This window comes from Microplitis demolitor, chromosome 9, assembly GCF_026212275.2.
Source record: "Microplitis demolitor isolate Queensland-Clemson2020A chromosome 9, iyMicDemo2.1a, whole genome shotgun sequence".
Classification (NCBI taxonomy): Eukaryota; Metazoa; Arthropoda; class Insecta; order Hymenoptera; family Braconidae; genus Microplitis; species Microplitis demolitor.
The window spans coordinates 12,985,985-13,001,113 of NC_068553.1; the positions used below are offsets into that span (position 1 = coordinate 12,985,985).

The 15,129-nt window shown below is 35.4% G+C and overlaps 1 protein-coding gene across 1 annotated transcript; it reads left to right on the top strand.

Moving 5' to 3' along the window:
• The first annotated feature begins 639 nt into the window (after nt 1–639).
• LOC128668554 (uncharacterized) lies at nt 640–1,455 on the top strand. Its single transcript, XM_053741715.1, has 2 exons — nt 640–904; nt 998–1,455. The coding sequence occupies exons 1-2, from the start codon at nt 640–642 to the stop codon at nt 1,453–1,455; spliced, it is 723 nt and encodes a 240-aa protein (XP_053597690.1).
• The last annotated feature ends 13,674 nt before the right edge of the window (nt 1,456–15,129 follow it).

A 15,129-nucleotide genomic window follows, 5' to 3' on the forward strand; every position in this document is an offset into this window, starting at 1 on the left:
AAATTTTTTATTCTAGATGTCACTAGAATTTACTCATCCGGTAACTATTGATTGTTTCAAATAAATTCAAACCACGAGTCAATGTCGAATTTTTCATCATGTTACAATATATATATATATATATATATATATATATATATATATATATATATATATACATACGTGTATAAATTTTTTAACGAATGGTATTTTCGAACTCCATTCAACTAATTATGATAGGTTATGACAAAATTCCTTAAAAAATCGACCATAAGGACAAATACAATACCTAGATTTTTAGAAAAATCTACCTAATAAGTGCCTCAGTCCACACTGACCACACCACTCTCTACAGTTGACCTAGAACTTGCTATGACATTGCTGATCGAGTATACTCAAAGTCAGTACTATTCGCAAGAGCTGAAGAATTCGCTGTTGGATGATGAACAGAAAAATCGAGCCACATTACCAAGATCATCACGCTTAAGTACGCTATTGATAGATCATTCGCATCAGAGAACATTCCACGAGGAAACTCAATTGACTCTCGCTTACTTACGAAGATCTGTCTGGATAGGAGGTGGTCGCGTTCCAGTCAGATCACACGTTCTTCGCTGCGTCGTGTGCACGAGACATAGAGGTGTTCGTGCGCAATAATTAATGGGACAATTGCCATCTGCTTGTGTACGACCATCTAAAACATTCCTACACACCGGAATAGATTACGCTGGGCCAGTAACACTCAAGACTTTTCAAGGTCGAGGTGCCAAAACCTATAAAGGATGGATCACTGTTTTTGTATGTCTCGCTACGTCCGCTATACACATTGAAATTGTCACCGATTACTTTACTGATGCTTTTGACGCCACATTTCGAAGATTTATTAGTCGAAGCGGCACCTGCAGTACCCTATACTCGGACTGTGGTACAAATTTTGTAAGAGCAGACGCCACGCTAAAAAAAGAATTCGCAGCAGAATCGTGACAGCTTAAAGAACTTCAGTATTTACTCGCTACAGATGACACAGACTGGAAGTTCAACCCACCAAGCACTCCCCACTTTGGTGGCAAGTGGAAAGCAGTTGTAAAGTCAATCAAGTTTCATCTTATACGAATTATTGGTGAATCGCTATCGACTTACGACCAACTCGCTACAGTCTTAGCACAGATTGAGGCTGTGTTGAATTCAAGATCGGTTAAACCACTATCAGAAGATCCTGCAGATTTAACTCTAACTCCTGGAAATTTCCTCATCGGTGAACTGCTAATCGCTGTACCTGGACCCTTACTACTAGATAACAATTCAGCTACATTGTCACGCTGGCAACAATCGCAACAAAAGTTCCAGAGATTTTGGAGTAGATGGTCATCGGAATATCTACAAAGGTATCAATCAATATCTAAGCAGCATAATCCCCAAAATGACATCAAAGTGGGTTCATTAGTCTTGTTGACTGATGAAAAATTCCTGTTGTAATGGCCGCTTGCACAAGTACTTGCATTACATCCAGGCAGAGATGGCCTGACTCGAGAAGTCACACTCAAGACCGCTACCACGGAACTTGTTCGACCAATCACTAAGCTGTGCATGCTACCAGTTTCACTTTTCAGATGACAATCCAGCCGACACCGTCGCCAGCGCTGGGGAAAATGTTCAGTCACGTGCTTAATCAATTTAAATGAGCTTCCTGCATTTCCGCCAAGTCCGGGAGCTGCCGAATACACTACTGACTTCAAGGTCAGAATAGTGCCGGATCACTTGCTATCTGGGCCCGAGACACAAATTCTAGCTCATGGCCGTGTCAAGACGCTATGAGAACTCGCTACAAACCAGCCAATCAGACAATTCGTTTTATATTGGCCAACCAATGAGAGACTTCGTTATCAACTACTTCCTATTTGTGCGCTTTTAAGCCAATGGGAAAATACATCTTATGCAGCAAGGCTGTCACGTCAATACTAAGCGTCCACGACGATGCATCAACGCTTTCATCATTATAATTCAACAACGTGCTTTGCTACTTACAACGTCGTGTCTCAAACCACTTTGCTAATTATTCTTGTGTGATATTAATCTAAACCACTACGCTAATTTCTCTCAAGATTTAGTTAGTATATTGTAACAGTGCGTTTCGACTTGAAAATCGGGCGCAAAAGTCTAGTTGACCTACGGCCATCTATTTGAATAACTTTACGTTAGTTAACACTCATCAGTCACTCGGGGCTATGTCAGAGAGCCCTCTAGATCAAATTCTACTGAGACAATAGTGGGGTAGTTTCCCACCCTCAAAATTTTCCTTTAGAAGGGCTAGCAAACAGTTGCTCGAAGACTTCAGCCCTGGCTACCACCCAGAGTGGACCAGTAGGGTAGTGGACTGATGACGCCTAGCAAGGTTCCTACTCTACAACCAGAGCTCATTATAACTTACTTGAGCCAGCCTAACGATGTCTAATCACATCTAGTCATTGAGTCAAGTGTTCAGCTTTATTTAATTTATTTTATATCTTTGAATTTGTTTGTCCGATATTAATAGCCGTAGTGATTAATTTATGAATTATTTATTTGAAGAACGTTTTGATTGACCGCATTTCTAGCCGAATTTCTATACGCGGTCATTTAGTAAAGTTAAAGTTAAATTGAAACTGTGCCAATAAAATTCGTGAGTGTTATCACACGATAGCTGGTCATTGCCTGCTGTTAAATTGAGTTTAGATGAACACTGAGCTGATTGCAAAAATATCATGATAATAAGTAACATAAATTCAGAAGTTACCGCGCAACGTTAATAATTGAACACTTGATGATTATTTTTTTATAGCACAAAATGCATAAACATTTGAGTTCATTGAGTTATAATATTATTGGTCACTTAATTTAATTGTATTGAATGAAATCGTAATAAATTAAAAACTGTTTGCTTAATTGAAATATGGAGCATAATGATAATTAAATAATTATAATATCGAGTCTTTTAATTTTATAAGTACTTGAGGTAATTAATTAGTAAATAATAAAGCACCTGTAATGGTTTTCGTCGAAGTAACCTCTTCAGGAACGTGGTCGTTGATCACTTGAATTCCGTGAGTTTTTAAAGAATTATTTTCTTGAGTTCTACTGGCTGAATTATATAAATCATTATATAATTCTGAACCTCGATGCTTAGTTAAATCAAGTAACCTTTTCTTTTTAATTATTTACTCGAGATGAGCGCAAAATGATACGATTTTATATAATACGTGTTATCACTTGAATGAATGTAGCGAAAGATAATGGTGGCCGTCTTCTTGACACGAGGCAGGAAAGAGTAGATGCGCATGCGCCGCACTGCGTATGTTCGAGTTTAAATTAATAGACTAGGCCCCAATAGGTGCTGCCTATATCTGCTAGAAGTGCAACTATATTTGAATTTAAATATAGTTCAATTACGCAACATTCTGCCCGCCATCAGTAACAGAGTTGATGATTGATGAGTTCTTGAGAACGTGATGTTCCGTCGAGCATGCCAGTAAACCAGGTGAGTTATTTGTTGTCATCTTCTTGAGGTTCTGGTTCAACTCGCAAGAGTGCGAGCTTCGTTATTGGTCAAGTTCACTGTTTTGAGTGTAGTAACCCTGGTCAACCCATTTTTGCCAGAGTGGAGTGCGATGATGCGAGCGAGAGGCCATCTGGTTGGTGAAAACCTTTTGTCTGTTAGCAGTACAAGTGACTTAACTTTAATTTGATGAGTTGGACGTTGCCACTTGGTGATTGCCAGCTGTCTTTACAGATAGATTATTGATCAATGATTCCGGAACTGTTGAACACGTTGTTGTAGAAATTGCCATCTAGACAACCGAGAACTGTTTGTATCGACGAGTGAAGGTTCAGGAATCATGTTAAATGCTCGTCCAACTAAAAAGTAACCTGAAGTGAGTGCATCAATGTCATCTGGATCTTCAGTTATAGGCTCTAACGGTCTTGAGTTAAAGATAGCTTTAATCTGCGTAAGAAGAGTCATTAATTCTTCGAACGTTAATGAAGATTCTCCCACTGTTCTAGTTAGGTGATCTTTAAGTGATTTGACAGCAGCTTCTCACTTTCCAGTCATGTGTGGAGCTGCTGGTGGATTGAAATGCCAAGCAATACTGTTCACAGTGATGTGATCCAGTATTTCTCTTGACTCTTGAGTTCCTTGAGTGAATAGACGGTTGAGATCATTTTCAGCGCTTTTGAACGTCGCTCCACAATCGCTGTGCAGATGCCTCGTCGGCTAATGAATCTGCGGAGTGCTGCGATGAACTCACTAGAGCTGTAGACGCTGACTACCTCTAGATGTACTGCTAACGTAGAATGACAAACAAGAACACAAATCGAGCCTTTATATGTTTTTGCACCTCTGCGTCCCCAATTTTGGAGTGAAATTGGACCAGCATAGTCAACTCCAGGGTGTGTGAATGTAGAAGATAGAGTGACTCTTCATACCGGTAGCTGACCTATAAGTTGTTGAGCTCTATCAGCACGATGTCTTGCGCATTTCATACATTTAAGTATAACTGAGCGTACTGGTTGTCTACTGCCAATGATCCAGTACTACTGTCTGATGAATGCAAGAGTAAATTGAGTACCACTATGCATGGTACGCTGATGAGCATCAGAGATAATGAGTTTGGTGAGTGCCGCATTCCGTGGTAGAATAGCAGGATGCTTACTTTGGTCTTGATTTGGAGCATTCTCCAATAGTCCACCTACTCTAATGATGCTGAGAATAAATGGTAAACCACGTTATTTTTCGAAAACAAAGGCATACAACAGCATTTTCGAGCTTGAAAATGTATTTATACTAATGTTTTTGAGATCTTAGAGATCTATGAGTTAAGTACTTGTCACCTAGCGATTCAAACGTGAATCGCTACGCGCCCTTTCCCACCTTACCGTAAATTTAACAAAACCTCCTAGCTAGTATAAAGCGCATTCATTTGTAATAATTTATTATTATTCAAATATTTATATTATTTTGATTCATTATTCAATTATGATTTAATTATGGATTTGCTGATATTATTGTTTATTATATTTATATTTCCGTTTTGATAATTATTTTGAATATTATGTACTTAATCAATATTTTCATATCAGTCAGTAGCATACGTGTGTGTAGAGCAGACATAAAAATATCGACCGAAAGGAGAGTAAGTCGATATAGTGGGGATAAGAATCAATATTTTTCTCTAGCCACGTGTTGCACTGAATTAATTATTATTTTATTGTTAAAGAAGATAATAATTTTTGTTTATAATCATTGATGGGAAGTATTATTTAATTTCTTATGATGATATAACACAGGTTGTGTAGAAAATCTAAATATTTTATTTCAATTGATAATTTTGGGTCCAAGGTCATTAGAGGGGATAACACGTGAGTGATACCCATCCCTAGGAAAACCGACGCGGAAATAGTCAGAGAGGACCGGGATTTTGTAAAGTTAAGACGTGTTGTTGTCTGTAAATTTTTATAAGATTATTCTGGTCCAGCTGCCGTTATAAAGTAATCGAATACTAAAGAAAGGTAATTTGGTTTATCAATATTTCGTTATATTAAATTGAAAGTACTAATCCACGTATATACTATTGCTTATAATTTAAAAGTTTCAGAAGTAATTTATTTTCAACTCCGTTAAGTCATTTGCGTTGTCATTTGTTGCATCGGCTATCGCTGGACCCTTCATAGAGTTGATCGCGATAGAATATTGATTAATAATTGAACTTGAGTTATTTTGTAATAATAAGTTGAATTTGTTTGATGCACATCCCAGAGCTTGGTGCATATGTATGTAGACGCGTCGAATAAATTCCTCAGAGGATGAGACAAGGAAAACATGTGTGGCTTCTTGTCTTACACTAGTATTTAACGTATTATTTTAGAATTATATTTAAGTATTTAAAATATTATTTCTCTGGGTAAAATTTATTTTGTAATTTCATGGTATGCAACCCAGTATTGCCAAACGTATTTTGAATTCCTGGGTCTACCTCTGCCTAGAGTAAATAATATAACATAAAGAAAAGATTGATATTTTATTTGTATAAATTTTGTATTGCGTTCAAAGAGTAAAAATTTCTAATTTGTAATTCGAATTCCCCAGTGGATAATTGAATATTATAATTTAAATTGATTTTTATCATTATCATTTGGCTAAATTGAGCATATTGTTATTTAACAAAAATTTATTATGAAGAATTGATAATAATAAAAAATATTTGGTATTGTAATAATTTGTTGCGGTTACAAATATATTTTAATTAAATATTTTAGTGAAAGGAAGCTAGTGATAGCCAATATTTATTTTTTTATTTCCTGAATATATCTTAGTAATATTTTTTCCTTATTATTTTATTCATTACATTTATTTGGTTGTCATTCCGCTTGGTGCATATATTCTCGCTCGAGATTTTGTCCCGTGATCTCTCCTCTGAATTGTTATTATTTTTATCCATTTTGGTAAAACGGGCTGGCGCCCTCGTGCACTAACCCAGCCTGAGGAGCTGGTTCAGGAACAATTTTATTTAGTTCATAATTATTTATTATTTTGAGTTACGGCTTTAGGGCAAAATAACTCAGACAAAACGATTCGAACAATGACAACTCCGGACAAAACAACTCCAGTTAAAACAACTCGGTTCAAAAACAACTCGTCTCAAAACAACTTTATACAAAAACAACTCCGATCATTACAACTCGATTTAAGCAACACACAAAAATTAACGATATAGATGGCGTTATATAATAAAGAATAACAAATTTGTACGGTAAAGAATAATATATTTTTAAATCACATAACATAATAACTTCAGTGATTACATTTAATTGACTTAATACGAATATAATTACGTGGTTATTATTATTTACTTTACATTGTATAGCACGTATATATTTACTTTATATTGTATAGTATATATATATTAAATATACACGCAATAAATATACATATTATATATATATATTATAAATTGTGAGCAACTCCGCGCAAATAGTTGATAACATCGTCTCGATCATAGTTACTGACTGCTACTTTCAATCTTTCCTGACGATTTTCAACTTTGGCTTTCTTTGCAGGTCTTTCATCACCTCGATATATTTGTTCTAATTTAACATCAGCTCTAGACTGATCGTCGCGCAATAATTTTATGAAATCCCATATATTTAGATGAGAAGCAGCAGCGCTAGCATTGAAGTTTTTATTCCAGCTCTCAACGTGATTTTTGATTTATATAAATCAGATAATACACTTTCATAATGGTTCCAAATATCAATATTTAAACATGGCCCATGACGACCACGACGACGAAGTTTAATGCAAATCCAAGTAGCTTCATAGTAGTCGAGTAACGGAATAATTTCATCTTTATGCTGAACATACAACGGCGTTTTTAATAGCTCTTCATACGCAAATACGACGTCGTTATCAGGAACAAATGCGATTGCATAAAGCATTTTTAGATTTAATTCATAATTGACATCTTTGCATATTCTTGTTGCAATCCACATGACTGAATGTTTCTCCAAATGCACTGAGCAAAATGAAAGTAGCATCCTTCAACACTAGTATGTGGAAATATTAAAAAATTTTTAAAAATTTCAAATTTTAAATTTCACTAGCACAGCAATAAACAAAGCAGAAATATAATGAACACATGGGAAATGTATCGTATTCAACAATAATATAGCAGCGCCATAAAGCCTGCAACTACGTACACAATATAAAACTCACTTATCGACTTACGGCAATTACAGATTAAAAATAATAAATTATTGATCAAATTCCATATCAATATGATCACTAAAGTTCTTTTTGTACTGAGTTGTTTTGACCGGAGTTGTTTTTTAACGGAGTTGTTTTTGCCAGAGTTGTAATGATCGAGTTGTTTTGACCAGAGTTATTATCAACCGAGTTATTCATGGCGGGCCCCTTGAGTTACATTTATTATTATTATTTATAATTTTTATTGCACATGGGTGACCACATACGGAGTCCGAGTTTTTTCGGTCTCCGTCGCGAAAATAAAAACGATTTACGTTATATACTTCTTTTGCAATTTATTGTATCTTTTTAAATTAAAATTAAAATATATCAACCGATCCATCGTATTATTCACATTTACTACTCTTATATCTACTACGTTATTGTCGGTAGTACTTATCTAATATTACTTTGAGATAATATTTTGAAACTATTTGGAAAAATTACGTGATTTTAGAAAGAAAAAGGATGCAACTCTTAGATTTTGCATAGATTTTCGACAATTGAATTCAGTTACTAAAAAAACGGCTACTCCAATTACTCATCAATTGGAAATTATCGATTTTATTATAGTAGGTAGGGTTTGGATTTGAGTCGTTGATTTCAAAAGCAGATACTGGTAGATCCGCATGAATGAGAAGGGCAGGAAAAAGGCAGCATTTTGCATAGGTGGTCAACTTTGGGAATTTTTAGTTCTTCCGTTCAGAATATTTAATGCCCCAGCTACTTTCATTGAGTTAATGAATATTGTTTTAGAAGGATTAATAGGAAAAATTTGTGAAGTTTATATTGATGACATCATCGTTCGTAGTAAAACTTTTTCAGAGCACCTCAAACATTTAGAAATTATATTTGACAGACTTCTTCAAGCAGGCCTAAAGATTAATACAAAAAAATGTGTTTACTACCAATACAAGGTTCCATTTTTAGGTCATGTAAATTCCAGAGATAAAATCGAATGCGATCCAAAGAAAGTTGAATCAATTACCAATTGGCCTATTCCAAAAAATAAAACAGATCTTCGAGGTTACTGAAGACTCTGTTCATACTATAGAAGATTTATGAAAAATTTTTCCCTAATTACAAAGGATCTTCATAAATTAACTGAGGAGAAAATACAATTTATTTGGGATAACAAAGCTCATCAGGCCTTCGAAAACTTAAAGAAAGCTTTAAGTACTACCCCTATTCTAACACCTTCAGATCCGAATCTTCCTTTCATTCTGGATACTGACGCTTCTTATTTCCAATTAGGCGCTGTTTTGTCTCAAGTTCGTCGAATTAAGACACTTGATGGTAAGGAGCAAGAAGTTGAAAAAGTAGTAGCTTATTATAACTAAACATTAAATAAGGCGGAAAGAAATTATTGTGTAACTAGGAAAGAATTATTAGCTGCTGTAAAATCAAATGAACATTTTCGTCATTATTTAATAGAAGGAAAATTCATCATTAGATCAAATCATGCTGCATTAAAATGGTTGTGATTTTCTAAAAACTCTGGAGGTTAAATGGCTCGCTGGTTAGAGGTTTTATTTTAATATGATTTTGAGATTATCCATCGCCCTGGTAAAAGTCATCAAAACGCTGATGCATTGTTTCGCCGTCCTTGTGATTGTATAAAATGTCAAAAATTAAATTAAAAAATCTCAGAAGATTGTCTTTATATCCAACAAATAAATTTGGAAATTTCAAATTCTATTAATTGGGGTAAAACTCCAGATCGAAGATGAATTGTTAAAAGTTATCATTGATTTAAAAAAGAAATCTTATACCGGATTAGCAGTCCGTTTCTCATTTTAAGTCAACCTTTAAAGTTTATCTACTCTATTGGGATTCTTTAGAATTAAGAAACGATATACTTTATAAAAAGTGGGAATCTCCTAATCTCTTGAGAATAGTTAAGCAAATTATTATTCCAAAAAATAAAGTTAACGGCGTTCTTCATGAAGCACATAATTCTTCATCTGGTGGACATTTTGGAACCAATAAGACCCTTAACAAAGTTCGTCGAAGATTCTATTGGGCAACTTGTAAACAGGACGTGAAGTTATGGTGTGAAAATTGTAAAGTTTGTTTCTCGAAAAAAGGTCCTCATCGTAAAAATAAAGCAGAATATCAGATTTATAACGTAGGGTCACCATTTGAAAGAATCGCAATTGACATCCTCGGTCCAATCACCAAATCTTCTTCAGGAAATCGTTTTATTTTAGTTGTCACAGATTATTTCACTAGGTGGCCAAAAGCAACTCCTCTTCCGACTCATCAAACATCTACAATCGTTGGAGCATTAGTTTGTCATGTAATTTGTCGTCATGGTCTTCCTTTGGAAATTCATAAAGATCAAGGTAGAGAATTTGAATCTTTAATTTTTAAAGAATTGATGAAATATTTAGGAAAACGAAAACTCGAACTACTCCTTTGCATCCTCGATCAAACGGCTTGGTTAAAAGATTGAATAGGACGATTCTTCAATACCTCTCAAAATTGGCCTCGAAAAATCAAAAAGATTGGGATAAATGGTTACCACTTTTCCTATTAGCTTATCGCTCTTCCAAACATGAAACTACAGAATTTTCTCCTGCAATGCTCATGATGGGACGTGAACTCAGGATTCCTTTCGATCTTCTTCCAGGTTCTCCGATAGACCTGAAGAGTTCGGGGGAGTCTGAGACACTGTCTGACTTTATGAGTCAATTGAGAAAGAAAATGAATTCTATTCACGATATTACAAGAAATAAATTTGAAATCAAATTAAATAAAGCTACATCAAATTTTGATTTAAAAACGATTATGTTAACTTTTAAAGAAAAAGAATTAGTTTGGCTCTATTTCCCCCATAGAGTCAAAAGAAAATTTCCAAAACTTCAATGCGATTGGGAGGGTCCTTATGAAATTGAAAACAGGCTAAAAAATGTAGTTTATAGAATTAGAAAAATTCCCAATGGAAAATATAAAGTCGTACATGTAAATCGACTTGCACTATACTATGATCAATAAGAGAAAATAAAAGAGAAGTCCGGCTGGAGCCCTGAATGATCTCAGTGTAGACGCTGTAAAGGGTTTCTGGGATTCTGTAGTCAATTGGTAAGACTAGGATATCTCTTTCAAACTGATAGAATTGAAAGATTTGTCTGGACGCGTTACTAAAGACTGGTATAGTCCGTAAAAGAATTCTGGCCGTCGAACCTAAATGGCGACACTGCAGATGTCGTTGGAGGGTTCCTGAAATACTGAAAAAGGTGTGGCTGGGGCTCTGAACGATCTCGGTGGTAACGCTATTTGGGAATTCCCGGGATTTTATTAGGACTGGGAATGTTCTGGGTTCGATTATTAATTGAAGGAAAGTCTGACTGAGGGCCCTGAACGATTGGTCATTGCAGGGGATTCCCGGGATTCCTGGGCCTTTGATGAGAGACTGGATATTTCATTTAGTTTGATTGAGCTCAGCTCGAATCAGAAGTCTGAATTCTTGGGACTTATTATTGGTCAACAGTATCCTGACTGGAGCTTTGGGATCCATCCGGAGTTGACTTCGTCAGCATTTCTCTTTTATTGATGGCCACGACTTCTAAGAAATAGATGGATACCCTAAGAGTTTCCGAGGAACTCACTTTAATGGAAAAATTAAAAGAAATTAATTGATTGAAAAAAATTAATTGAAATTCGTTGCAACGTGAATTATTCAGTATCATTGATGTGTTAGCAATAGATAACACATCGGCATATGGACTGAATGCATCGAACGGTAGAACATTGAGCATCTAAGATCAAAATTATTGAATTAATCATGATAATGAAAGTTTATAAATTAACAATTAATAAATAATAAGATGTAACTATGAAATATGTTTAAGTATAAAATTTAAGAAAATTTTAGAGATACTCGTTTTGTTTTCTTTATTTTGTGCAGATAATATTTCCAATTTCATTGAGGAAGGAGAGAAGGAATCCATTCCTAGTCCTTCAAGGAGGAGAAGAAGGATTTTCTCTTCCCTTCCAGTACCTGCTCCCATTCCCATTGAAGATCCATTATTCAAGAGGAGGGTTACAATTTTTAATTTTATTATTTTGATTCGTTGAATAGGAAAATAAAGTTACGCGTACCGATTAACTTCTTAGCAGAATATTTTCTTTTTTTATCAATTCTTAACTCAATTAAACTATAGACTATTTTAAAATTTTTTTTTTTATTATCTTTGCGTTAGCCTACAGGATTGTGTTTTTTGCTATGGTGTTTTTTTCCCTGTAGGGCGAAAGATAGAGTGTGTTGGGACCATAGCGGAATCGAACCGAAATTGTAAATGATTTGAGTTTCAATTAAGTTCGATTCGCCCAACACAATTTTCATCAGGACGATAATTTATTGAGAAGGGGGTAGTGTGACGAATATGAAACTGATGTTTTAAAATATTTGAATAACTAGAAAACAAAATGACTTCTTCTCTTGTTTTATAGATGCGCGACAAAGTCAGTCAGTCTTATTGACATCTTAACAGCAAACATCTGTATATCAATAAACAATATCTCTCCTTGCTTTCTTTTACTGCTGTTAATTGTGGTGTTATTATTTCTAATATAAGTGTGTTATCATTGTAGTATAAATGATATTAATTATAAGTTGAAATACTACAATATATACATATATATATATATATATATATTTATATATATATATATATATATATGTATATATAAAGTAACTCTGTCTGTCTGTCTGTTACGCTTTCCCGCTTAAACCCCGCAACCGATTTTGATGAAATTTGGTACAGACAATCTTTAGACCCCGAGACAGAACATGGGCTACTTTTTATTTCGAAAAAAAGGGATGAAGGGGTTGAAATAGAGGTTGAAAGTTTGTATGGGATTTCTTAATTTTAAAAGATAAAACCATGAAACTTTATATTTAAGCACTTGATAAGAAATCATTAAACATTTGTTCTAGCATTTTTGAAATTTCGACCAGCTAGGGGGTGAAATAAGGGTTGAAAGTTAGTACGCAAGTTCGTCAAATATCACGTCATAAGAAACAAAAAATCGTTTGTTCTAGCATTTTGAAATTTTTACCAGTGTGGGGGTGAAATAAGGGTTGAATTGAAGATAAGACCATGAATCTTGGTACGTAGGTCTCATATGATGTGCAGAGTTTTTCTACGAACGGAATTCCCGAAATTCGAACGGAACGGATTCGGAACGGGAACTACAAAGCCAAACTTTTTGTATACGAAATCTTAACCACTGAACCTAGGAACATGTAATTTAGAAGTTTTGGGTGTATCAAGTTACAAAAAAGTTCGCTTTTGAAGTTTAAATTCCTTTTAACAAATACTCTGCATCGCCGCCACTGCCGTCGGTCGTCGTCGCGCACATTCACCGAAGTGTGGCGGCATCTGCGGCAGGCAACGGTGCGGCGCTGTCATGTGGTGGGGGAGCACACGAATCTAACTATGCCTACTCGAACGGGTAGATACGTGAGGGCAGACGTTGTTGTCGGACGCATGCGATTAGAGAAATTTGCGCTATAGAGAATTACATTTTTTGATCCAGTAAAATTATTTTATTGTTTCTTATAACTTTTTAAGTGTTTTTTATTGATTAGGTCCTGTAAATTAATTTTGTGCATACTTGATATTTCTTTTAGTTCATAGTTAAAAGTAGGTAAAATAGTTTCCGTTACTTTAAAAAAATCCGATTTTCTTTTATTTCCTTTTTTTAATTAATCTAATAGTTCGTTGTAGGTGTAAAACTTACTTAACCTACTTACCTCCTACTTTTTTATGCATTGGTTGTATATAAGTATTGATAATTTAATTTCTTAGTTACTTTTTTTCCATTTAAACGTGACGGACGATGTGTTTAATTAACATTGCCGTGGGATGAGCGCATCATTTTTACCAAGTAGGTGCTTATTAAAGGTTTTTTTTAATATAATAAATCTTAATCTGTACATCTGTTTTGTTCGATTCATTTCATTTTTATTTTTCTACGATGCCTCGCAAACGAAAGTCCAATTTAGCTAACAGCTCTAGCAGAGCTCGGGCTGCTAAACTTGCTAGATCACTGGAATCGGAAGAGGATTCATAGATCCGTCGGACTTTAGATGCCGAGCGTCACGCAGCTCAAAGAGCTGCTGAGACCTCTTAGCAGACCCAAGCTCGCCAAATCTTAGATGCTGAGCGTCAAGCTTCGTACATAGCCGCAGAGACGTCCGAAGAAACACGTAGACGACGTTTAATTAATTCCGAGCAGCAAGTAGAAAGGAGACGTACGTTTACGATGAATACGTGGGAGGCATTTGCCGATGCTGCTTTTGATTATGATCCGTTAATTGATTACTTTAATCATCGATTAGTCCTCATAGGTAGAATGGCCAATAAATGCAGACACTGTGAGGCACTCAAGTCGAAGGAAGAGACCCCAGGTATGTGCTATTCTGGAGGCAAAGTATCAGTACCAATGCTTGGTGATCCCGAGGAGCCACTCAAATCCTTACTTCTATATGACAGCAATGAATCACGGCGATTTTTAAACAGAATAAGAAAGTACAATTCTTGCTTTCAAATGAAATCATTTGGTGTGGGTAATGAGGTCATCATGCCTGGATTTTCACCCACATTTACGGTACAAGGGCGAGTTTATCATCGGATTGGTTCTTTGCTCCCCACAAACAATGATCAACCAAAATTTCTACAGATTTATTTCATGAGAGACGAAAACAGCGAGGTTGACGCAGATGTCAAAATATTGAAGGAGTTGAGAGGGACACTGTTTTAAGAATTCAAAGAATGTTGCACGAACATAATAACCTCATTAACACCTTAAAAACAGCCTTAGAAAGAATGCCAGGGGAAAATTATAAATTATTAATACACGCAGATCGTACGCCAAGCGGGGAACATGAAAGACGTTATAATGCACCCTTAATAAACGAAGTCGCCGCCATGGTGTGTGGTGAACAGTTCGCATCGCGTGATATTGTTTTACAAACCCGTGACAACACATTGACCAGGGTGCCCGACACACACAAGTTTTATGACGCATTACAATACCCGCTTATGTTTAGCAAGGGGCAAGAGGGGTACCATTTTCAAATTCCACAAGTCAATCCAGTGATCAACCTCCCCTTGCCCAACAAAAAAGTATCGAGCATGGACTTTTATGCCTATCATATGATGATACGCGAAGACGATTTTAACGTAATACAACGATGCAAACAGCTCGCTTACCAGTTTTATGTTGATATATACGTGAAGGTTAAAAGCGAAAGATTGCGATACATATCTTTAAAGCAAACAAAACTAAGAACCGAAAATTATATTCATCTCCAAGATGCTGTATCGAATGATGCCAACGTGAACCCTAATAATATAGGTAAA